Genomic DNA, 24,394 nt, shown 5'->3' on the forward strand with positions numbered 1-24,394 from the left:
GCCGGTCCTCAGCCAGATTATGATTATTTTGTAGTGCAGATGTCGCTGGAAAAACTGCTCACAGATTTAACTTAGCTGTGTATGGTTTTATTCTTCATTTGTGAAAAGGACTGTTTCACATAGCTGTTAAATGCTTGCGTTTCACACATTTAAAGAAATTAGAAGATCGGGGATGGGCCCACCAATGGGCATTTAAATAAATCAAGAATCGATGAATGATGAAAGTGATCAGATTATTTTATTGTTCTCTTGGCCCGTCTAGCCGCTCAATTTTCACTCTGTTAAATAAAACTGTTTCGCTTAGCAAGAGACAATTTCCACTGATTAAATTGCGTTTTTACCATTCTTTTAAATAGAAGTTTCTACCTGTATGGCAATTTGTCTCTATGGGATCACAATTGAGCTCAAGTTTCAGCTGTATTGGCCGCCATCTTGGAGGACTTTGCAATTCTTCATAGCTGTCTATTTTCTTTTGCTATGGTGGTTTGAAAGAATTTCGCTAACTCATGGGATTAATTTGAAGCAAATAGATTTTGGATGGAACGTCGTTGCAGACCTGAAAGCGAAGAAGATAATCCAGCTTTTAGTAGTTTTGTATTCGTACATAATGAAACAAGTCCTTTAACTCTTCAGAAAATACACAGTTCCGATATTTGGAACTTTTTCTATGCTTATTTCTAGCTAACTAAAATCACTGTAAATGCCCTGAATGGAAGGATTGTCTTGTTGCTAAACCCGCGCGTGCAAACTCAGATTTAGCTTGACAAATTTGAAACGATTCTTTTTTTTTTCTTTAAATTTTGTTGTCTCTGTGCATGGGTAAAAAACGCGAGTAACTAAAATAAAACCATAATCCACTCTTCCATTGATTGCTTCTTCCATTACTACCACTACCGTTCATTTGCTCGGATTATGGTGGATTAGGTAATTTTTTGTATTATCAACTCAGTTGATAACATAAATTGGCCGCCGTAAAGAGTTTCAAAGCTGACGTTTTGACTGTTAGCCTTTCGTCAGAGAGAATGACGAAGGGCTAAGTTTGAAACTCGTTACGGAGGCCAATTTACGTTATCAACGCAGTTGATAATACTAAATTACCTAATCAACTATAATCCAAGCAAGTGAACTCTATTTCACTTGAAATTACCCTGTTATACTCTCCCATCGGCGCAACACCATAGTTTCTTAGAAACATACCCCTTTATGGTGGATTAGACTGATCTGGAATAAATTGTTTTGACGAATTTGACTGTTGTACTTTGAAATTAAAACTAGTAGATTGGGTTGGATTGTGGTGGGTCGGAAAAGGCGTAGCTAGAATTTCTTATGGTTAACTAGAGTGGATTTGGGTCGGATTAAATTGTATTAGAGTGCAATGGAGCGGACTGAGATAAATTTCGACGACTTTTCCACGCACAAAGTCGTGCAATTAAAGGTTATTTTATTGCACAATCAACAAAGATATCTTGCTGCAATAAATACAATTATTCATTGCCTAACTCGAGGCCCATGGCAAGTAAGCTTTTACTTGATCAGTTTGAAATGCTAACCTCCATTTATTTTTCGTCTTAAATTAGGGTGTTACATGCATGTTTTACTGTGGTCTATGATCAAAGGAAGGATTTTTTTGTTTTGTTTTTATGATAGTTTCTAGAACAGTTTCTTTAGAATGCTTAAAGCCTGTTCCCAGTATTTATTTCTCGACGATTTATCATGGTAGGGGATGGTAGTTTCGAGCACAATTTGTATTTCCTGGAAACAAATCCACTTTCGCTTTCGATGCTGCTGCCTTCAAGCGCTTCTCTAGGTCGTTTACGCTCATTTCTGTCTGGTGTAGCTGGTTTGTGTCATAGTGATTGTTGCTCATCACTGCAAAGGACTCGGCTTCTTCAGTTGGTTTTCCGGTCACCTTCCACACACAGCATCCCGCCGTCCAAACAGCCTGAGGAGTATCAAGGCTTAATGTTTTAGTTTTTACAGTAAATGTGTTGGTAATGGACGGCTTCGGGACGTCTTTGAGGCCATTTTCAGATCTGCCTGTCAGTAGGTAAAGGGTTCCTTGGCGAGTTTTGCTCCCACAGGTAGTTTTGGCATATTCTTTTATCTTATTCTCAAAATCATTCCAAGGTCCGCTGTTTGATGCCTTAAACTGAGGTACAGTATTCGCAAGAGTGAAAGTATTCTTCATGTAAGTTTTGTCAAAGGAGTTGATACCTGAGGGATTCATATGGCCTCTGGTAAGTTGATCCCCATACTTTTTTTGAGCTTCTCGGTTGGCTTGTTTATAAGCATCGTTGAGACCAGAAACACCTATAATCATAAGCCACATTCTTCGATGAATACAGATAACTTGATTACTTCTGACTTTAAATTATCAAATTATATTCTCATGAATACGATGACGATAGTGGTGATATTCTGTCGTTTACCACGATGATTAAATTACTAGTTATAGACTGAAAGTGATCTTTTGACCATTCCAGGGAATCATGTCGCTTTTTTATCTCTTTTCTGAAATTACGGGAGTATGAAGCCTTCTAATTGCACTTTTATTTCTCTTGAAAACATAGAGATTCTTTGCAAAACAGGCGTTGTTTTGCGGAAAAAAGTTTAAGAAGAAGCAATATGGTGGCTTTCTCCACTTCATTAGTGACTTTGCGTGTTTTGAAGTAACGCAGGGTATACTCCAAGCCTTTGGATTTACTTTATGATTGATTGTCCTCCAAATAATCGGTCTTGTAATAAATAATTGTCAAATAGCCATTTACGTACCGGGAGGATTCCTCCACTTTGCATTTGGCCTCGTATTATTGCCAATGTACTTTGCCTGCTCAGGTAAAACTCTGTAGGCTGAGTAAAAAGGAGTGTTTGTGGATGGATCGAAGAGAGAAACGAAAGAAGGGGGTGTTCCTTGTTGGATATCTTTTCCTCGATTAATGTCAGGAAGGCCAACTGGACGCTTGCCTTCAACGAAAAAAGCGGAAGCGGTAGGTCCGTCCCAGAGAAATTTTTTCCTTTCATTTGGCGATTCCTCTGAAGGAAAATCATACAATCGGTTACAATATTGCGAAACAAGGATCAGGTAGTTTCATCGGTTTAATCTAACAACTTAACTAGAATTAATTTAATCCATCGTGTTTGGCTAACATTTCCAGGCTAAGCCGGCATCCTTCACCCTTCACATAAGAACCATTCTAGGCTAAAATATCAATACAGAGTTTTTTCAGATATATTGCAGTACATCGTACGCGATAAAAAGAGGGCAAAAAAAAACTAGCCTAAACACTGGCAGTTTAATAAGACCAGAATACTGTACTGTCAATACATCCATAACTGTGCAACATATTCGACTAACTAACCATGGAAAGGAGGGCACTATGAGGTTGACATACACCCACGAATAGAGGTTTCCTGTAGTGCAGTGAGGCCACACACACACTTTAAGTTCCCGGATATATTTACGAACTACCGCTGTCCTAATGCACTACATTTTCCTTTTTAAAATAAATGTTGAGAACCTGATTTAGAACCTAAGTATAGTCTAATTCCATTCATATAAGAACGTACGGAGGTTAACTTAAAAAACCTAGGTTCTTATCTGCGGGTTTTTACCGTAGCTTTCGTTAGCTGCGTTTGATTGGTTTCGAATCGCTGGGTAAGGTGGCTCGTTTTCATCGGCCTGTTGCGGTAATGCTGTGAAAAAACTCATCTCAGAGTGCTGGTAGTTTGTCTTCAGTTAGTTGGTGCAGGTTTAATTTTCTTGGTGAAATAATACAAGTCAAAGAAGATTGCAAACTTCCTTTTCAGGACCACGTGGTCATACTAGATGAATTTTGCAACAACCAGGCAAAGGGTATAAATTACGACAACTACTTCGACAATTATTTTTTCCATTAAAACGCAATACATAATCAACTTCCACGACTGTGACACACTTCAAGGGGAGCGCGTAACCACGACCAGAACACACTTCTTTAAAGAGGAATCTTTCAACAATCAGGCTACAAAAAGTCAATTTATGCGACCAAAAAACGAGTTCCGACGTGTCTTTTTCTTCGCAGAAACAAAACTACACGAATGACTAAATTAGATGGAGGACGCGAGAAACGAATGCTGATACAACTCCCACGACAGACTTGGCACAACGAACAGATGCCATAAACTCACGCATGTAATCAATTAAGAGACATATAGATTGTTTGTATCTACCAGTGGAATTTCTTTTTGAGGACTCGGTAACGGCTAACACTGAGATAGCAATTACTAAACACCAAACGGTTGTTGTCTTCATTTCCCTTGGTCCGGTCGTCTTATGCAGGATCTAAATGAACTGACATGAATTAAGAACTGTTCAGTAAGTGCTTAGACAGTCTTTTACTTCATTACTGTCGTGGAGTCAGTGAATTATAGGGCAGTATGATTCAGTGATTCATTTATGTCTTGATAAGTTTGGAATTCGAAGTATGAAGTTATATTGAATTGGGTTTTAGCTATTACCTTATGTTGACTAACTTGGCTATCATTCAGTAGTGGAAGGGCCCAGTTCGTCTTCTGTTCTCGCCCAAGACCCACACTACTAAAGTTTTTTTTCTTTCTTGGCTTTCGCAGTCGTAGTTGTTATTCGTAAAATTCTCGTGAAAGTAGGTCAGGATTCTGATACCGTCAGTTGGTTTACAAGTTAGAGTTAGAGTTAGATAGAAGTGATGAGATTCAGAGTCTGCCACATAATAATTAAAGAAAAGAGATTGAATCTATTTTAAACAGACCTGTGGCAGAGAACAGAGATCAAAGACGAACCAAAGGGACAAAGTCCCTGGTGCCTTCCCCTTAGCGTGGAACGCTCTCTCGATAGATTCCACCTATCTGCGCCTTAACAATACTTTGAAATTGACATCAAACAGGTATGAAGTTATAACATCAGTTTAAAGGCATTTAAATGGAAATTCGTTGAAATTATCATCATAGTAACACGACGTTGGTGAGAAAGATAGTCTTCATGTGTCGCCTTTCATTTTTGCAACAAGCATGTGTTTTAGTATGAGCCCGGCTAAGCAAATATGGGTCAATATAAAATTACTCAGGTTAGCATGTTACGTAGTTAATGACACATTTACATCGCTTATTAAATAACTGATCTTGACTGAAAATATGCAGGAGATCATAAACTCAGGTCTTTTCATCTCTTGAAAGAAGTTAACCTTCTACATGGCAATGATGGGATTTGTAGCAAAATAAACGTTAACTTTCGTCATTTTTTCCTTCCCCTTCTCAATGATTTGGAACTAAGGTTTTTATTGCTTGGACACGTGGCATTGAGAGAAAGAACTGAATTCTTTGTTACTTGAAATTATTGATTGGAAAAAATGGAACTACAAGTGGAAGGACAAGATAATAGAGCCGCTTTCTCGTGTATTTAATAATAGAGGTCTTCTTAAGGGGTTTTTGTGGTCGCTTTGTCGATCGTTTGCCAACACACTTGTCCGGTCTGTTTGGTTAAGGACAAATGTGACACTAGAATCATTTTTATTCCTTAGAAAATTTGTGACGAATTGTCTAAGTTGAAATAACTCTTGTTTTCCCTTGTAGGAATGTTCAGGGTGTCATTGAATCATTTTATTGATAAATTTGTAAATGAGCGGAAACATATAAACTGATTAAACAAAGTCAACGTGGGGACAACCAGTGAAGATTCGGAAGCTCATTTTGTTGTACCTTACCGAAATAACATATTTGAGTGAGCAATAGTAAAACTCTCCTCGTTTTGAAATGCCTTTCAAGTCTTAAGTTAATTCAAATCGTAGTATGACTGATTTCGTAGAAACTCTCACTTTGTACCTTGTTTTTAATACAGGTGTGAGACGAGGTGCTATCATAGATTTAACCAAGGAAGTGCCCTATTTGCCGAGAGATTTTAAGTTCCACCAACATAGTACCGTTTGTAATTACCTCGATCAGTGTGACATAAAAACTGAGGGTAGAGGATTTATCTAGCACACGAAGAAAAAGTTTGTAAAATACGATTTAAAAAACGTTTTTTTTTTCTTATTGCAACTTACTTGAAATGTGGCGGTGTTTTTCATTAAAAGGGAAAGGGGAAGTGAGTTAGTTCCAGAACAAAACAAGCTATCTGACTTTGCTTTAGAGATCAATAATAATAAATAGATTTCATAATTGGCAGAGTTATGCATTCCATGGTTACTCACCAAGAGTTGATATGTGGCGATCACAGCAATAACGGAAGGCTGAAGAGTCGTGCTGTAGCTGTAAGCGAGGGTTCAATATATTTTAAAAGTTTGCGATGGACGTTCGGTAATTTTGTTGTTCTTAATGCATGACGTTGACACTGGTTTTTGAAAGATGTATCAAATTACTCCACCTGCTTGAAGAGCTCATTTAGGCAATGACCTATTTGAAGTAGGAAATGAACAACGTATTGCTCTGACAACAGGCAAGGGATTAAAATAGTTATGCTATTTTGAAGTTTCAGAAACGCAGCAATTGTGTTTATTTAATTTGGACTTAGGAACGAGGAAAGTCAGGTAGGGTTAGGCTAATGTCTTACACCATAATGGCCCAAATCTTTCTGAAGCAATCTAATGTATTTTCATGAATTAATGATATCTATTCTTCGAATTCTTAGGCGGCCAAATAACAATAAACCTTTGAACTATTGGCAGAGGCTTACTCTTTTTGTTACTTTGATTTTCATGCTTTTCGATAGTAGTACAAAGGAATACCCTGAGGAATTGTCGTATCAAGGAAAAGGAATGTAAAAGAATTATTTTTAGACAAGTTCTTTTGAGTCTTCTTGTAAGTGCACCCATTTGCGCGATGAATGCATAGCTTTTCTTTCCTTTTATTTCATTATTAGAGAAAATTCCTCTTTCTTTCAAAAAGGTTTTCCAAAAGTATCGTGAAAGGGAATCAGTTTAAGTTGATTGATTCAAATAAAAACTAAATCCCAACACTGCAGTTTAAACCACGTTAAAGGGGATAAGGGGTTGCTTCTATCGTTGTGAGAAATTTTGAAGATATAGGCGAACCGGATTTCCATACATTTTCGTCAATAATTTTAAAAGGTCACTCACCGGGTTCTAAGATCAACAGGTACCTGTTACCACCAGATAAGTCAAGAAATGAGTGCGAACCTTCTGCTAGGTTCTGAAGTAGGTTTAGAATGTCCAAATGGGTTGTGAATATTCTCAAAATTGAAATGATTTTAAGAGACAAAAGCGTTTTGAAAAACATTCAGTCAGTAAAGCAAACAATGATAACTGAATTTGAGAAAAGGCGGCGATTTTACGTTGTTTCTAAATTTTCTGTTAGGTCGAGAATTGGACAATATTTAGGTTACGAGGTCAGATAAACAATAAAAAAATTCCGTTTTGACTCAGATATTAAATTATCAGTGTAAGTTCATGCTGCCGTTTAGCTGAATAGAAAATGAAGATGGCTTTTGGAGTAATTCATCTTCTTCATACCAAATTTTCCCTACATTGTTCTTGTACGATCAACACTCATATTCTTTCATCTGGCAATTTTTTTATAGTGACTTTTTGATAAGAACGTCTAGTCTGGGAAATTTGGCTAAATACGTTATTATATGTCCGCCATTAGGTTTTACATGAATGTTATTACGTTCTTATTCAACCCGACTAAAGAGTGGAGCTATGTTGTGACACTTTGATGTTTATCTATAGACGATTTTCCCTAAAGTTGGAGTTATTAAAGTAAATTTAGCCAAAGGAAAGTAAAACTAGCGCGAGTTAACAGGGAGTTTGAGTTAGTCGTGTTCGAGTTAGCTGATAGTAAATGACTGGAAAATGGGGTCGAACTCAGGGGGAAATCGTATTTTGTTCAAATTAGCGGGGTTCTAATTTATCTACTCTTAAGAGAAAATAGATATCATCCTACTCGGTTCGTTCCATGATCCCCTTGTTGTTTTGCACAATCCTTTATTTCAGTGTATTCTGAAATCGATTACCAGTCAAATTGTACGTAAAAATCGGGGATTTTGCAGAGATCATGTAAGACATGTTGTAAAACCTCAGGAACTTAGGTTAAAAACCAATCCTTCGTTTTCTACGCTTTCGTGCAAGAGGGAAATTGAAGTAACAGCCACTTTTGCTACATTTCAAATTCGCCGATAACATTATTCATAAACTCAAGAGTTCCAAAGCTGACGTTTCGAGCGTTAGCCCTTCGTCAGAGCGTATGACAAAGGGCTAAGTTTGAAACTCTTTCCGGTGGCCAATTTGCGTCATCAACTCAGTTGATAATACTAAATTACCTAATCCACTATGATCCAAGCAAATGAACTCTATTTCACTTGAAATTACCCTGTTTCACTATCCCAATGACGCAGCACCACATTTTCTTAGAAACTTACCCCTTTCTGGTGGATTAGACTGATTTGGAATAAATTGTTTTGACGAATTTGATTGTAGTACTTTGAAATTAAAACTAGTAGATTAGGTTGGATTGTAGAGGGTCAGAAAAGGGCTAGCTAGAATTTCATATGGTGAATGAGAGTGGATCTGGGATGGATTAGATTGTAATAGATAGCAATGGAGTTTGCTGAGATGAATTTCGCCGGCTTTTCCACGCATAAAGTCATACAAGTAAAGTTGCATTCATTTTATTGCACAATCAACTAAGATATCTTGCTGCAATGGACACAAGCATTCATTGCCTAACTCTAAGCCTATGGCAAATAAACTTTCACCTCAGTGATAAATTTGAAATGCTAACCTACATTTACGTTTCGTCTGAAATTAGGGCTTTGTATGTATGTTTTCTTGGGGTCTAAAAGTGTGCTAGAGTTCCTTTTTCGGGCTTTCGTTGTCAAAGATTGTTCGTTTGATCAGAAACGTTAGGTAAGCTGTTTTTCATTCGTACAATTCTCGTGAAAGTAGGTCAGGATTCCGATACGGTCAGTTGGTTTGCAAGTTAGTGCTTCGTTAGAATCAGAGTTAGAGTTAGATAGAAGTGATGAGATTCAGAGTCTACCACATAGTGATTAAAGAAAAGAGTTGAATCTATATTAAACAGACCTATGGCAGAGAACAGGGATTAAAGAAGAACGTAAAGGACAAGGAGTCTCCAGTGCCTTCCCCTTTGCGTTGGACGTTCTTTAGCTAAATTTCACCTATCTGTGCCTTACCCATACTTTAAAATTGACATCAAATAGGTATGAAGTTATAACATCAGTTTAAAGGCACTTAACTGAGAATTCGTTGACCGGAACGAAAAAGAAATTCCGGAAATTGTTATCATAGTAACACGACGTTCGTAAGAAAAGTAGTCGTCATGTGTCGCCTTTCATTTTTGCAATAAGTATATGTTTTAATATGAATCCGGGTAAAGAAGCATGAGTCAATATAAATTTGGTTAGGTTAGTATGTTACATTATGAATGACAAATTTACACCGCATATGAAGTAACTTATTTTAACTGAAAATATGAAGGAAATCATAAACTCAGGTTATTATCTCTTGAAAGAAGTTAACCTTCTTCATTACAATGATGGGATTTGTAGCAATGTGAACCTTAACTTTCATCTTTTTTTCGGCTTCCCCTTTACAATGATTTTAAACTAAGACCTTCATTGTTTGGAAACGTGGTATTGAGAGAAAGAACTGAATTCTTTATTACTCGAAATTATTGAAAGGAAAAAAATGGACTGCACGCAGAAGGACAGGATAAAAGAGCCGCCATTTCGTGTTTTAAAAAATTGAGGTCTTGTAAGGGGATTTTTTATGTCGCTTTATCGCTCGATTGCCGACACACCTGTTCGGTTTGTTTGGTTAAGGGCAAATGTGACACTCGAATTGTTTTTATTCCTTAGAAAATTTGTGGCGAGTTGTCTAGGTTGAAATAAATGCATTTTTTCCCTAGTATGAATGATGAGGGTGTCACACAAACATTTCATTGATAAATTTGTAAATGAGTGGGAACATATAAACTGATTAAAAAAATTCGACATAGGAACAACCTTAAAGTGAAGATTCAGATGAATTGATGGTGGAACGTGTTTGAATGAGCAATTGTAAAAACTTTCCTCGTTTTGAAATGTCTCTTCTCAAATCAATTCAAATCATAGTGTGACTGACAGCGTGGAAACTCGCTCTTTGTTTCTTGGTTTTTTAATACAGAAACGATGTGTTATTAAAGAATTAAGAAAATGCGTAATTTGCGGAGAGATATGAAGTTGCACCAACATACTACCCGTTTGTAATATCTACAATCTGTGTGACATAAAAACTTAGGGTAGAGGTGTTATCTCTTAAAATCTAGTATACGAAGAAAGGTCGTAAAATACAATTTCAAAAACATATTTTCTTCGTATTGCAACTTACTTGAAATGCGTCAGAGTTTTTCATAATAAAGGAAAGGGGAAGTGAGGTAGTTCCAAGACAAAACAAGCTATCCGACTTTGCTTTTAAAAATCAATAATAACAAAGAGATTTCATAATTGGTAGAGTTATGCATCTCATGGTTACTTACCAAGCGGGTGATATGTGGCGAACACAGCTATAACGTAGAGCTGAACAGTCGTTCTGTAGCTTTAAGCGAGGGTTCAATATGTTGTAAACGTTTGCGACAGACGTTCAGTAATTCTGTTGTTCAATATATTGATTCTTAATGCATGACTTTGACATTAGGTTTTGAAAGATGAATCAAATTATTCCACCTGCTTGAAGAACTCATTTAGGCAATTAGATATATTTGAATTAGGAAAATGAGCAACGTATTGTCCTAGCAACAGCCTATGGATTAAAAGAATTGCTATGCTATTTCGAAGTTTCAGAGATTTTTCAGTGATTTTGCAGTAATTGTGTTTAACCAATTTGGACTTAGAAGAGAGGAAAGTCAGTTATGGTGAGGCTAACGTGTTGCGCCATATTGGCTCAGATTTTTCTAAAGCAACATTAAGTATTTTCATAAATTAATGATATCTGTTTTTCGAATTCCCAGTCGGGTAAATGGCAATAAACCTTTGAAGACCATGAATCGTAATGAAATCAATTAACTCTTCAGCGCCATCTTACTGTTTCATATTTCAGTGATTGTTGTGTTGCCACGCACATCAAATGTTAATTTTTTTATTATTAACTCAGCGGGAAAACTCCCGTGGGTAGTGATGATCTGTCACTTACATCTGACGGATACTTCAGCATCCGTTTAGAAGAGCTTTTACTTCATAAAAAGGTAAAATTATTGAGGCAAATGAACGATTTATATCAATGATGTGGACAGATCCTCGAGGCTAAGTTCTTATCCCTGAGCTTGTTAACTTTTGGTGAGCCCGTTTCATTTTCTTTTTGGAGGATGGAGAGCGGCTGTATACGAGCGAGCAAAGGTGTTTTTGCTTTGCGGGAGTTACCAATTCAAAAAGAGTCATATGAAGTACGGTTTCATCTTCTCCATCAACGATGAATTAATTCAAGTCCAGGAAATCGCACATTTCCATCTAGACTGAAGGTTCAAGCTTTTTTAAAAAAGAGCATCATAACAATATTTTCCTGATGATTGGAGAATTTTCTGTGGGCTTGCTCGCCGGGACAGGTACAAGTCGATCAATTATACGTTGGGAATTAATTAGAACCTAGGATCAATTAGCCTCTGATACTCGCTGGTCTTCATAAAAAAGTCATCCGCATTATCATATCATGGTCAAGGCTTGTCTAACTCTCAGCAAACCGGAAGAAAATTTTTGCACTTATAGAAATCATATTGTCACAATGTTTTATTTGGGGATATAATGTTTCTATTACACGTAATCTAAGTATTGAAATATTACGTCTTCATTGGCCAATGATGAGGGAGACCGGATCCTACTCGGTTTCTCTAGCCTGCAGGCTCTCCACTTCCAGCATCCTCGCACTCGACATTGTTCGGCCAATCACAGACAAGTATATCAGGATTGAACTTAAGTCCCGCAGGACATGACATTTCATGTGTGGTACCAGCCATGTCACACATTATGAAACCAAAGCAGTTATTAGGATCAGCGTGCACCCCAGCTGCATGGCTTTGACAAAAATCTGGAAAAGAAATAAGGCAGAGTGAATAAGAGAATTCTTCCGCCAGAAGTTAGACCAAGGTGTCAAATAAGACATCCAGGTGAGTTTAGTGATGTTTTTTTTTAACGGCGGAATGTAAGGAATAGCTAAATAAGATACATTTTCCCGACTTTGACGAAGAGGACTTGGCCACCGGAAGGCGATGTAAAGAAATTCTTTGAAAGTCAATGATTGTGTTTGAGATTAACAATGAGGCCGCCTTTATCTTCGATGACGGCAAATAATGCGGTTTTAATCATATGTCCACACATGTAAAGAGATACGTCACGTAATTTTGAAGAACTTTTATTATCCCAGCAATAAATCTTCAGTAAATAATCATGCACCTCAAAGAAGAGAAACACTAAAGAGGGAAACGACAATTTAAATTACTAAACATGAAAAAATTAAGGTCGAAGTCTTCAAGATAGACAAACCGTGACGAATTTCCTTTTAACGGGTCCCCAATTTCGTTTTTTTTTCACTTCTCCTCTGATGCTTCTGAGGTCTAATTTTGGCCCCGATGACACATTACACCAGAGCCAGATCGACTGTTCGACTGTTCGGCCTTTTTGGCAAAGTACAGAACATTTGCAGTATTTATATCACCGAAGGCTTTTCTTACCTGAAGCTCTTTTCTCCAACACTCTTGACAATACACCTGTGCATAAGTAAACATACAGTCATTCAAGGCAATAGTATTTTTTTCATTTGATGCGTTCTAACTCTCCGAGGCAGAAAACAGTTTCACTCTAAGTCGTGAAGATGCATGAGAGTGATTATTGCAGTACTGAACTTTGCTCAAGCATGCGCAGAAGTGGGAATAAAGCCTGAAAGACTCCATCTAAGTCATGTAACAATGCCAATTCATTCATATATTGCCTTTGTGAGTATAGTTCCCAAACAATAAGAGGGTGAGTTTATATTCGAACTTACAGACTAAAAGGAATGAATTCCTGACGAATACTTAAAATAAAGAAGAAGTAAACTCATTCGTTCGCATATAAAGCAAGATACAACTCCTTCGAGCTGCTCCGAGCTCCTTCAAGCTCCCTCGAACTATGGCTAAGCACATAGAAATTAACTTAACAGTTATTCACGGTCGTATTGTTGTAAACCGTTTGGCAAAGATATAATTTAGCAGAATCAGATGACATCGACGGTATAAAAAAGTTGCCTGCGTTTGCCTAAAAAGTGGTAAGATAGGCTAAAGAGACTGATGAATCGTCTCAATGAATATGGTGCTGAATGGTTCCCGATTTTAACCATATTTGTTTCAAAGAAACAGAGAAGAACAAAGATTTGTAAAACATAAATTAGACCGCGGTTTGCCGGTAACACTGCCGCTTTCTGAGTATGTGTACGTCTAGATTAATTCTATGCACTCTGATTTTTAGTCTTTCTGGAGCTGATTCCTGTACAGTAAGGTTTGAATATTAGTCTTAGGTTACAAAACAACATTATTTCACTGTGTCTACAAACCCGAACATAGCAGAAGAAGCAGTAAAACGTTTCCCCACAGTATCCACGGACTCTTCACAATCATCTTTGTTGTGAGGAATGTTACTCTGGGTACTACTATTTACTACTTTTTCCCAATTCCCTCCTGTTTAATGAAATCCTTCCCCATACATGCTCCTTATATTACAACTCCAGTTCAAGAACTGCCAGATGCAATAACATCTGGAACGCCTGAATAAGCTGATGTGACAGAGTGTCCCGTTTTCGTGACAACTTTAATCTGTTCAATTAAATCTCACACGAAAATGTTTCATGCAGACCAGATGTCCAAATAAAACAGGAGAATCCTTATAATTTCTGATTTCAATAGTTCGTTATTGCTGGCATTTAGCAAGGGTATATATCCTCTTGTATATAGCTTAATGGTGTCTTAAAAGTGGCTGATATGTGGTTTCCGTTTAATGAAGCTATATCTGGGTGTAGCATTAATTCACGACCCTGATGGAAGACTGCGAAGCTTACCATAGTTAGCTGGAGGTGTCATTATATTGGCTAGCCTCCGTGTCCGGCCAGCGGTCATCATATTAGTACCTAGGCGGCCGCATATCAAATATAGGCTTTGATCATTATTCACGTGCACGTGTGATGTGATTTAGTTTTAGAGTTCTTTTTGCTTCGGAATAAAACGTGTGCGTGTCTTACAATCTACGCCTCATGTTCTTAAACAAGAACTACAACAAGAGGGAATGGGAGAAATCTGTCCAAAGGGAGTGAGGGGGGGGGGGGGGGTCAGAGGATTTTTGTTGTGTCACAAAGAAAGTTAACTGATCACTGATCCCCCCTAAGGCTCTGTATTATTCTCATGATACCCCCTCATTGGCAGTCAAATGACTATTGCCTGCCTCCCCTTCCACTCTACTGGTGACAACTGATCCTCTTATGCCCCCCCCCTCCTCTGAATACTCTGTAATCCCCTCCGAAATCCTCTGACACCTTGGCGATAAATAAAGACAGGTCACTGAATGGACCGAGCTGCCAAATAATTTAAGTTGCCTTTTGGTAACTTGAGCGAAAACCGGATCGCAGAAAAAGTGCAAACGCTAATTATGAGCAACAAATAATTAGATATTTAGTACAGAAGCCCTGCTCAGCAGGGAGGAAGTGAGTGTATGCAATGATTCCTGTTAGTCAGGGGGATCGAAAGGCTAAATGTTTGTAAGTACGAGGGGGTCGTACCGGATATCTGGTCGACCCTTGTATCATACCTGAATGTAGATTATATGCCTTATTTCTTCTTACCACACATCTCTTAGAGTAAGATAGTTATTATGATAGACTCGACAAAAATTCCCAATAGCATTTTCGATCGTGAAATGATCATGAAGTTGATAGGGAGTTTTGAAGGGTGGAATCGGTAATACAATTGCGAGTTGAGGTAGAATGTAGGATATGCGTGAAGTAGAGAATCCAAGACGAAAACAACGCTTTCAAGATTTCCTTCCAGTGAAATATTTAGTTCACCAACAAAATTATGAGAAGAGTTTCGTGAAATGACGCCCTGAGCAAAAACAAGATTCGACCTATTAGCGGTCTCACACTTTTCTATGAAGAAAAGCACCGTACCGTGCCATGAAAATTGTTCCAACTTTGTTGCTAATTGAGAGTACAGAGAAGCTTCAGGAGTTATAAATATTTATGATATTATGCTGGAAACTGGAATTCAAATGTCTTGCCCGTAGTCGAACTTGTCCTGAACTATTCCGTTCGACGTTGGATAGTCCAGTCCAATTTTTGACGGTCTATTCAGTTCTTCTGGTCGAGATTGAGTCCGTAAGTTCAAAGAATCAGCTGGTCAGCGGGTATATTTTTCAATATGGCGGCGTTTGCTGATCTGAACGTTCCCTTCCTCGATGATCCACGTGCAACTGAAAAACTCGTCGCTAGAGCTGTTAAGCTCGGTTACGAGACTATTGCAATCTCCAAAACCTATATATTCCAGAGTGAGGTAGATAAAGGGAAGAAAAAGGGAAAAAGAAAGGTAAAAGACCACGTTGCTGTGACACCAATAGATTGGGATGCTCTTCCTTCCATTCAAGACATGAGAAAAAGAAACCCCAAGTTGAAGTTTTATTCGCGGATAACTGTACCACTAGAGGATCAAAGCCAAGTTGCAATAATTTCAAGCGAAGTTGTGCAGTCTTTTGATATTTTAGCCGTTCAGCCAACAACTGATAAACTTTATCAACAAGCTTGCAAGACGCTAGAAATTGACATTATTTCCTTTGATATGACGAGGAGGCTACCCTTTCACTTAAGGTTCCCAGCAATTCATGCAGCCGCTGAGCGTGGAGTACATTTTGAGATTATTTATTCGACTGCGTTGCGGAGTCCGTCGGAAAGAACAACAGTGTTGTCTATCGCTATGGACCTCGCAATTTTCACCAAGGGAAAAAACATCATCATAACAAGTGGAGCAGAGGACGTGCTTGATTTTCGTGGACCTTATGATATCGTCAATCTAGGAATGCTCTTTAAATTAAAGGAAGAACAATCAAAATCTGCAGTGACAAAAAACTGTAGAGCTGTTTTGTTTCATTCTGAGGCAAGAAAAGGCACAGAAAAGTCTATAATTTCAGGGAAGTTGTTAAATTTCCAAACTGATGAGAATGAAAGGAATTTAAACGGTACCTTTGGCAATGAAGATGAGGAAAGTAAAGATGCTGTCAACAAGAACAGTGTAACTGAAACTAATGGGAATGAAGATGGTGAGCCAGAGGAAAAGAGAGCAAAAATTCCATAGGTATTTTATTTAAAACAGTTTTAACACCAGAGTTGTGGTATCTTTATCAACTAAGTGTTCTTTAATTTTGCCAATGATGTCTAGTAGATATTAATTAATGATCACTCTGAGAAAGAGTTATTCCACTTTGTCTATTAATAATAATGATTTGTGATGTATCTTGCACATTGCAGCTACACATACCCTCTGTGGATTTTTATATAGATAAGACAAGCACTAGGTTTAGCAGCCCCTATGCTTCACCATTAACCCTTTAACACCCAGATCAAATTTGTAATTCTCCTTACAGTCAACCATACAATTCTTATAATGTTAGTACAAAGAATTTAGTATTGGATCAACTAATTATCCCCAAATTGACATTTTTCTTTATTCTCATCACCTATCTGGTTGATATTGTATTGATATTGTAAGGAGAAATTCTGTCCTGGTCACTTATGGGAGTTAAAGGGTTAAACAACTTACCAATAACAAGATAATAACTTGCAAGAGAAGGTCTTAAAAATTCAAAAAGCTTCATAGTCAATGCAATGTGCTACTAGTTTCAACAGCATGTAATAACGGCATTAACAACCTACAGGATGAGACAAAAATGAATTATGGGATTAATTTTTGATAACACAAATGTCATTTTGAATTCATCACTAACCTGGTGCAGGTTAAGGTGATTGGTTTTGTTAAGTTTTTGTGGGGGTTGAGAGGAGCAGTTGTAACATCTTCTGTTTTATTTTTTAATTAACAAGTTGCCAGAAGTCACAAAGTATGTCAGCTAATTACAAGAGTTTTGATGCAGTTTGGGAGTGGGCAATTCAAAGTGACACTGGAATTGCCAACTGTCCATCTTGTCTGCTCAGGTACCCAATCAAAAGTCAGGTTTCTCTATGTTTCACTTACCAGCAGAGTCAGCCAAAGAAGGAAACTCATTATATCATCAGTTGTATTTATAACAGATTACCAACTTTCAAGTTTCCATTTAATATCTACCATAATGCCAAGGAATATCCATTTATATATTTTCATTTTCATTCCATTTTTGCTGCTCTCTCCCCCACCTTTTGATGACTGCAACCAATTTGAAAATGTTTGTTTGGCTTCTATTTATAGTTAATCATGTAAGACTATCACCTAGTCTTTCATTGTCTCTAGGGATGTCATGCAGTGAATTTTGTTTGTAAGTGGCTCTAGGCAATGTTGCCTTGCAAGCATTCAAACCACCTCTATTTCCCAATGTTAGCCAAGCACAGTTGAGGTTCCACTTTTCAAGGACCCTCTCATTACAATTGTATCACAAGTGCCCAAATTTGCAAAAAGAGTTTAATGTGTATGTTGTGGTTCAATTTTATCCTTGGTTCAAATTTTATTTTCCTTTGTTTCAAACTCATTATCATATATTACAATAGCCAAAAACACAAAAGAAAATAAAATTTGATAAAATTGAACTAGAACATATACATACTGAACATTATAGATACAAGATGTAAAATTACTTTTCCATAACTTGAACACAAATAAAGCTACTATTCACTATATGAAAAGATTATTTTAACAGAGTGTGGTTCACATAAATGGATGCTGAAGACAACTATTGTCTCTGACATTAATTTTATTAACAAATGAAATAGCAAATAGTTAATCACTTTTTCGATGTGAATAACTCATTTTTGTCATATGGTATATCAACAAATTCTTAGCATTTCATGGTAAGTGATAACTGAAAGTTCCTTTGCAAGACTTACATTGATATGAATTTTTTTGTGTTGAGTAATATTGGTCTCTGGCATAACTATTTGGTAGGAAAGAGCTAAGTGGTAAATCTGTCTTTCTCAACCCTTGAACCCCAAGATCTCATTAGTAAATCTCCTTACTGTTTGCCAAACAGTTCTTGCAATGTTAGTTTGGAGAATTTGGGATTGGATCAACTTATAATGCCCTTACTGATATTTTTCTTCATTCTCGTCACTTATATGCTTGATATTGTATTGATATTGTAAGGAGAAATTCTGTCTTGGGCACTCATGAGAGTTAAGGGGTTAAACTTCTACTGTATTTGACACCATGTTCAATATGCTAATAACATACATGGCTACAACACAAGATATGCAGCTAAAAATAATTTTTACAAGCCTAAAGTGTGAGCTAATGTGGGTAAACAATCAATTTCTTACATGGTAATTGATATTTAGAATGATCTTCCACCATCTTTAACAGACTTAAGTGTAATTTCATTTCTATAGCAAGTCAAACATTATGTAGTGTCACAACAAGAAGAAATTTAGCTGCCTTCCCCTACAATTAGAAAAGTTAAACCAACTTTTCCTTTGTTGTATAAATTCAAATTTTGTTTATTTATATATTTATTTTGTCTGTGTTTTGGTTCTTTGTTTTTTTTCTTTACTAAGTTGCTACCACCTGCAACTTGAAATGTATGGGGAGCTGATTTTTCAAATAAACCTCTGGTTTGTTTAGCTCTCTGATTCACAGTGTAACATTACGAATAAAAACATTTCTAATCACTCAACAATGTTGTAAAATAGAGTAATTATTATAAATTAGTGTCATTGGTTTATGTGAATTACATGTTGTATTGTTGTCTTGTAGTTGTCTTCTTTATGAACTTTTGGTTCATTGGAAATAGATTCTAAGAGAAACCATTGCTTTTCCTGGGCAAACATAAGACAATAAGCATAGTGGGGACTGGGATCTGGGTCTTTAACAAGATACTGATGTACATGTAGGAGCCACAAGGTCAAAGCGCCCCTCATACTGTTGTTATTGCTAAATGGTACATCGGCCTTTTTTTAAGATATCCTCCATTCAGATTGAATTAAGATAAGTCTTTACCCTTTAAGTCCCACTAGTGACCTAGACAGAATTTGTCCTTACATTATCAGTACAATATCAAGCAGACAAGAAATGAGAATAAAGAAAAATATCAATAAGAGGATTATTGGCTGATCCAATTCCAAATTCTCAAAACTAACATAACATAAATTATATGGCAGATGGTAAGGAGAATTACGTTTCAAATCTTGAGAGTCAAAGGTTTAATGTAGTACCCTGACTTTCTAGATATGGTAAAGAGTTTGCGATTCTGCTTACGTAAAATGACAGCTATCAGCCACTTGAAATTTCAGCCTTCTAGCCATGAGTTCATTAGAATAACAAAACAGAAGCAGGATCAACCTCTCTTTGGATTTCTTCTTTGTAAATTCTCAGAGGTACACTATAGGTTGCTCTTGTTGCTTTTTGTGAGAGAAGGCTAGCTGGCCCTTAGCTGTTCTCGTGCACCTTAAAAGTCTTAAAAAGTGTTTTCGAAAACGAGTACTAGTGAAGCTGTACACAACTGGATTGATGCAAGAATTGAACATGGCTAATAAAATGGTGACTCTATGTAAACGACTGTACAATTCCTGGTTTGGAAGGGCGTGGGTCACAGTGTACATCACTAGGACTGGTACCCAACATATGGCGTAGATGATGCTAACAGAGATGACTACTAAGGTTGCCCTTTTTCTTTGCAAAATAACCATCTTCTGCAAAAGAGAGAGATAAAAACACTAGTAGTGGCTGTGCTATTTAAACATTTTCTGTATTTACACCTCTTCCCCGCTTGTTACATTTTTTTTTGGACGTCTTGGCCCCATACCCTCGAGCTGCATAAAAATAAGATCGAGAAAGGCCTGGTACTCAGGCAACATTTTTTATTTTGTTTCTCTTTCCGACGGAGATTCACAAGTGCCCCCTAGAGCTCCTCCGCCACGCTCTTATTACAGGGTGGGATAATCTATCAGCCTTCATTTGTTTGTCTTTGGAAGACGACTTGCTAAAACTTTCTAGAATGCAAGTTTTCATAAGCACTTACAGTAGCCGCAGATTTAACCCCAGGAGTTTTATTAAACCAAAGGTGGCAAACCACTTTTGAGTACCAATAACTCATTGCAGTGATGGGCAGTGTTCCAGCAACTACGTCCCACCCTAAACTGTAAGCTATCGGCGATACGGGGCCAGGCCAATACTCTCCACAGGCTCCTGATTCCTCTTGATAGGTCACGGTCACAAGAAGAGGAATATTCCAAAGGAAGCCCGCCAACCAGCAGCCTGGGATGATGAATTTAAGTTTCCAGTTTGTAATTTCTCCACGGCCTGAAAGGGGCAGCACAACCGCTTGATATCTTAGAGAAATTGTGAAGAACGAGACAATAAAGATGAGTTGATCCGATACATTGCGGAACAGGTGAACTTTCCGTGAGGGACTGATGAACTAGTAATGTCATTTCGGCCACAAAAAAAGTGGAAGGGTGACCCTAGATACCAAGGCACAGTTGTATTAAGGGTGGATAACCCTATCCAACGGATAAATTGCTATCCAGCGGATAAGTGATAGCAAAACGTACTGCGCTATCTACCGGATTTGTCCGGTGGATAGCGTTATCCGACCTTCGAACAACCGGGACCGGAACTGTTGGGTGGTGTCACATATTAGTTAAGTAGGCCGGCAAATTAGCAAATAACATGTAAGTAGGAAGGAGGAAGGTATCCAATTGAGAGGATGGCTGCGTGTGTAGGCATTAGGTAGGGCAATAGGTAGATAGTTAGGTAGGTACGGTGAGTGTCTAAGATGGGTGGCAAAAGTAGTTGACGTGCCTTAATTCCCTTGATTGGTGGAGAAACCCCCCATTCAACATGATAAACAGAGATATTGTGATTAATCTCTTTTAAGTTACTTGAAAGTCCCGCTTTCCCTCCAAACAAGTTGCAAGAAATTAGAGACCATTTTGTTAACCTCAGGCAACACTGAAATGAAGGAGAGGAGTGGGGGAGATAAACTGGAGTTATAGAAAGAGTTCAAGGTGTAGTAGAGCGTGTCATAACTTTTGTCACTCATCGTAGGTTGGATGGCCGAAAGATTGGTGGGTAGGTAGATAAGTGGGTCAGTAGTTTGGCAAGTAAGTTAGTAACTGGTTGGTAGGTAGAGATGTCGGGTGGGTTGAGTTGGTGGGAAGCCGATAGGTAGTTGGAGCATGCTGAATATTTGGGGGAGGCTTCGGATGAAACTTTTTCTCACCTTTCATACGAGATGGCAACTAAGTTGCATATTGATACAAGTGCTGCTGTCCATATCATAGGCCCCCCTGTGATGAACTTACACAATAAAGCCCCTGTGCTTCCAGTTGGGTGTTGATAAAAGGGTCCAAGAACGAACTGTAATGCCGTGAAAATGGCCACTGTCACATCTGCAACGGCCAAGTTTAGCAACAGGCGATTCATTGGTGTTTTCATGGACTTGTTTAAGAGTATTACGAGGATAACCATTGTGTTGCCAACAAGGTCCATCAGAACCATGACTGAGAAAGCTGCAACAAGACCAACGTCCCTCATTGGTGATAGATGAAAATCTGAAAGATTATAAATGAAGTTTATGCTATGTTGTACATCTAGTTAGTTTATTTTTGATAAGAATTTTCTTTCTATTTTTTTAAGGGTTTCAGTTATCTGGCTCAGCGCGCACGGGAATAGTAGGTAGGAAATTCTCAAAAAGAGACTTTTCACCCATACACGAGGCAATTTTAGTCTGTATCCATTCAAATTTAAATTTACGCGTTCACTCAGCCTGAAAAATGTAGGTTTATGATTACTTTTTATCGTGTGTCTTTTCAGAAATAATAATCGCAAAAGACGTCAAACTGCGCTGAAAATGTTAAAGACGCAATTACTTTAGGCTCGTGTGTCTTTTTGTTTTTTGATGTTTTTAATCGAATTGTTATCAGACGACCATTTAAACTATAAAACCGGCAAAGGCATTTTGACCTCAGTTTTCATGCTTTCCAGCTTCATTGGCTGTATAACTATAGCTCGTATTTGAATTTCTTTTGAGGATTTCCTCACAGATAAATATTTGGTCGAAGTCAAATTTATTTAGAGTAATTCAGGGTTATCTTCAGTACTACATCAAAAACACAACTTTGACCTTCTGTAAAGATTCAAAGCGGCGAATTTCATTCAGATTTCCTCAACAAAAGATTATGAACCAACAACGATATATCTCCTTCTTCAGATTATTATTGTTATGTTCAATCAAATTAAAATTTAGGCCGACGGTTATCAATTTAGTTTGACTAAACTGATTCACACACCTTTCATAAATCCAGCTAAACAATTTTTAATGTATCTTAAGGATGGCATGAGAACATAACGCAAGCTTACAAGCGTTACTGACGATTCCGCGTGTAATCTTCATGTTAAGATAGGCTGATCCGATCCGAATTTTAACTGCCGTTTAGAAGCGATTCAGACGCTGTAACACCTCACATGAACGTAATGAATTTACTGAAATCGATGTGTATTATTTAAAGTCACACGTCTGAACTGTGTCTTGTCAAACAGTATTCATTTACGACGCGATAAACTTTGGTTGCCCTCTACAAAATTTGGACATAAAAGTGCTACCAGCTAATATTCCTATATCTTCAGAGTTGAGAGATTCCCTTTATAAACAATAGTTTGAGGGGAAATGATATCGATTCTACTTTTGGAAGGAAACATTTCCATACATTATATTCATACTTTATATGCCAGATATTCACAGACAAAATACGAAGACAAACCTCAGTACTCTCCCTCTAGCTAGGGTATAAAAAGAGAACTACATGCTCTTTCATTCTTTCATTTTAGCCGTGATGATAATCTTCTGTACCAGTGTTCGTGCTGTATTCACTTACCGTGTTTCAAGATGAAATCTATTGCAACTCAAGGTTTTGCTGTGTCCTTCCTCTTTCTTCAAACCAACTTTGTTTATTCTGTATAAATTAATTCTATACAAAGCGATTGATATGAAGATTTTCCTCGGCTGTCGGCAATCATCAATAATCAGGAAACACATTCATTAATTTTTTGTTAATTCATTCTGACAAACTCAGTGGGATGGACGAGTAATCTGCCGTGTGTATGATTTATTTACAAGTAAAAACTAAATATTGATAGAGTTTTGATCAGTAGTGATGTGATCGACCAATTATCTGTCACTAGAAGACCCTATAGCAAAGTGTAAAATTGCCACGTTTTCCGGCTTCATTCCCAGCTGTCGTATCTGTTTTTAAGAAAGAAATCTCATCATATTTCGTTGTTTGTGTTATTTCGGATATGTCCTTTGCTCTGCGAGTCGAATTCATTGTCGAAGCTCTCATGTTAAAACATATCTTTCTCGGCAGATGTACCATGTAAGACACAGCTTGAATCAGAACGAAGCGAGATTGCAATCACTTCTTTATCACAAGCTACTTTAAATACTCTTCAGTTTTTTTTTAACCATGTCATCTTGTCAATTTGTTTTTAATGTGGTTCGTTCCATCGGCCGATTGGTCATTGCTAAACGTTGTAAATTATGTCCGAAATCAGTCTGTGGCATAAATTACATTCCGATTAACGTAGGAGGGAAAAAGCTACTGTAAAAAGAGATGAAGAAGTGACATTTTATTTTTAAGTGTCGCAATCAAAACGTCTATTTCTTTGTTTAACTCGCGCGGCCATCGCTGATACTGACTGAATAATGTGCTTCCAGCATGTTTTTCAAATTTATAAATTTTCAACATAAAATATCTATGGCGCAAAATTTTGGATAATTTTTTAGCAGAAAAACTACCGAAATTCACCTCAAAATCGACAACAAAGAGTGGTTTTTCTGAAAGGAGATTTCCACAAGAGTTTTACATTTATCATGGAGTTAATTACGTTTTACGACTCCGTGTGACAAATTTAATTTTCCCAGTTGCGTTTTAAACAAATGTATTCAAAGCTGTATAAACAGCTTAGACAAACTATTGACATCTTGCTTTGATTCCATATTGGTAAATGTGTCCCGTAGCGCGTAGATATTTTTCTCAGGTTATTGCTCTAAGAGGGTAGACCGATTGTCACAAGACAATCCAGAAACCGGTCACCAAGCGGAAAGCCGTTTTTTAAAAGTTACTTTGTATTAGCTAATTATTTAATGACCTAGGACTGCGTAAATCCCAGTGGTTTTTGATCGTTGCATATAGTTTGTGAACCAAATTAAACCAGTGAGTGGTTG

At 37.4% G+C, this 24,394-nt stretch overlaps 4 protein-coding genes across 5 annotated transcripts; 1 reads left to right on the forward strand and 3 right to left on the reverse strand.

Annotated features, from left to right (window-relative positions):
• Positions 1–1,415: 1,415 nt before the first annotated feature.
• Positions 1,416–10,612, reverse strand: LOC131789346 (uncharacterized). 2 transcript variants are annotated; one of them, XM_059106440.2, is made up of 5 exons: positions 10,507–10,567; positions 6,204–6,261; positions 4,210–4,330; positions 2,773–3,033; positions 1,416–2,310 (listed from the first exon to the last, which is right to left on the reverse strand). In XM_059106440.2, exons 3-5 carry the CDS (start codon positions 4,289–4,291, stop codon positions 1,712–1,714), a joined length of 942 nt encoding a protein of 313 aa, XP_058962423.2. In that variant the 5' UTR covers positions 4,292–4,330; positions 6,204–6,261; positions 10,507–10,567; the 3' UTR covers positions 1,416–1,711. The 2 variants fall into 2 exon arrangements, with proteins under 2 accessions (XP_058962423.2, XP_066022100.1); XM_066166003.1 differs by lacking the exon at positions 6,204–6,261 and having other exon boundaries at positions 10,507–10,612.
• Positions 10,613–11,731: 1,119 nt separating this feature from the next.
• Positions 11,732–13,684, reverse strand: LOC131796471 (U-scoloptoxin(01)-Tl1a). The gene is made up of 3 exons (XM_059114068.2): positions 13,548–13,684; positions 12,691–12,726; positions 11,732–12,047 (listed from the first exon to the last, which is right to left on the reverse strand). Exons 1-3 carry the CDS (start codon positions 13,609–13,611, stop codon positions 11,851–11,853), a joined length of 297 nt encoding a protein of 98 aa, XP_058970051.2. The 5' UTR covers positions 13,612–13,684; the 3' UTR covers positions 11,732–11,850.
• Positions 13,685–15,398: 1,714 nt separating this feature from the next.
• Positions 15,399–18,921, forward strand: LOC131796129 (ribonuclease P protein subunit p30-like). Its single transcript, XM_059113770.2, has one exon. The coding sequence runs from the start codon at positions 15,400–15,402 to the stop codon at positions 16,324–16,326; it is 927 nt and encodes a 308-aa protein (XP_058969753.2). The 5' UTR covers position 15,399; the 3' UTR covers positions 16,327–18,921.
• Positions 18,922–19,375: 454 nt separating this feature from the next.
• LOC131796481 (neuropeptide receptor 22-like) lies at positions 19,376–23,172 on the reverse strand. The gene is made up of 4 exons (XM_059114074.2): positions 23,046–23,172; positions 21,392–21,722; positions 20,189–20,498; positions 19,376–19,859 (listed from the first exon to the last, which is right to left on the reverse strand). Exons 2-4 carry the CDS (start codon positions 21,703–21,705, stop codon positions 19,539–19,541), a joined length of 945 nt encoding a protein of 314 aa, XP_058970057.2. The 5' UTR covers positions 21,706–21,722; positions 23,046–23,172; the 3' UTR covers positions 19,376–19,538.
• Between the last annotated feature and the right edge of the window lie 1,222 nt (positions 23,173–24,394).

Source organism: Pocillopora verrucosa, chromosome 4 (genome assembly GCF_036669915.1).
Source record: "Pocillopora verrucosa isolate sample1 chromosome 4, ASM3666991v2, whole genome shotgun sequence".
Classification (NCBI taxonomy): domain Eukaryota; kingdom Metazoa; phylum Cnidaria; class Anthozoa; order Scleractinia; family Pocilloporidae; genus Pocillopora; species Pocillopora verrucosa.

Excerpts from the sequence above, each read along its gene's own strand:
- LOC131789346 (XM_066166003.1), bottom strand. The coding sequence starts at position 4,291 with ATGAAGACAACAACCGTTTGGTGTTTAGTAATTGCTATCTCAGTGTTA. Across the intron at positions 3,034-4,209 it reads CTCAAAAAGAAATTCCACTG|AGGAATCGCCAAATGAAAGG; the intron begins GTAGATACAAAC and ends ATTTTCCTTCAG. Across the intron at positions 2,311-2,772 it reads AAAGTGGAGGAATCCTCCCG|GTGTTTCTGGTCTCAACGAT; the intron begins GTACGTAAATGG and ends TTATGATTATAG.
- LOC131796471 (XM_059114068.2), bottom strand. The coding sequence starts at position 13,611 with ATGATTGTGAAGAGTCCGTGGATACTGTGGGGAAACGTTTTACTGCTT. Across the intron at positions 12,727-13,547 it reads GCTTCTTCTGCTATGTTCGG|GTGTATTGTCAAGAGTGTTG; the intron begins GTTTGTAGACAC and ends ACTTATGCACAG. Across the intron at positions 12,048-12,690 it reads GTTGGAGAAAAGAGCTTCAG|ATTTTTGTCAAAGCCATGCA; the intron begins GTAAGAAAAGCC and ends TTTCTTTTCCAG.
- LOC131796129 (XM_059113770.2), top strand. The coding sequence starts at position 15,400 with ATGGCGGCGTTTGCTGATCTGAACGTTCCCTTCCTCGATGATCCACGT.
- LOC131796481 (XM_059114074.2), bottom strand. The coding sequence starts at position 21,705 with ATGAGGGACGTTGGTCTTGTTGCAGCTTTCTCAGTCATGGTTCTGATG. Across the intron at positions 20,499-21,391 it reads GTTGCCATCTCGTATGAAAG|ATATCAAGCGGTTGTGCTGC; the intron begins GTGAGAAAAAGT and ends AATTTCTCTAAG. Across the intron at positions 19,860-20,188 it reads GGGTTAAATCTGCGGCTACT|AAGATGGTTATTTTGCAAAG; the intron begins GTAAGTGCTTAT and ends TCTCTTTTGCAG.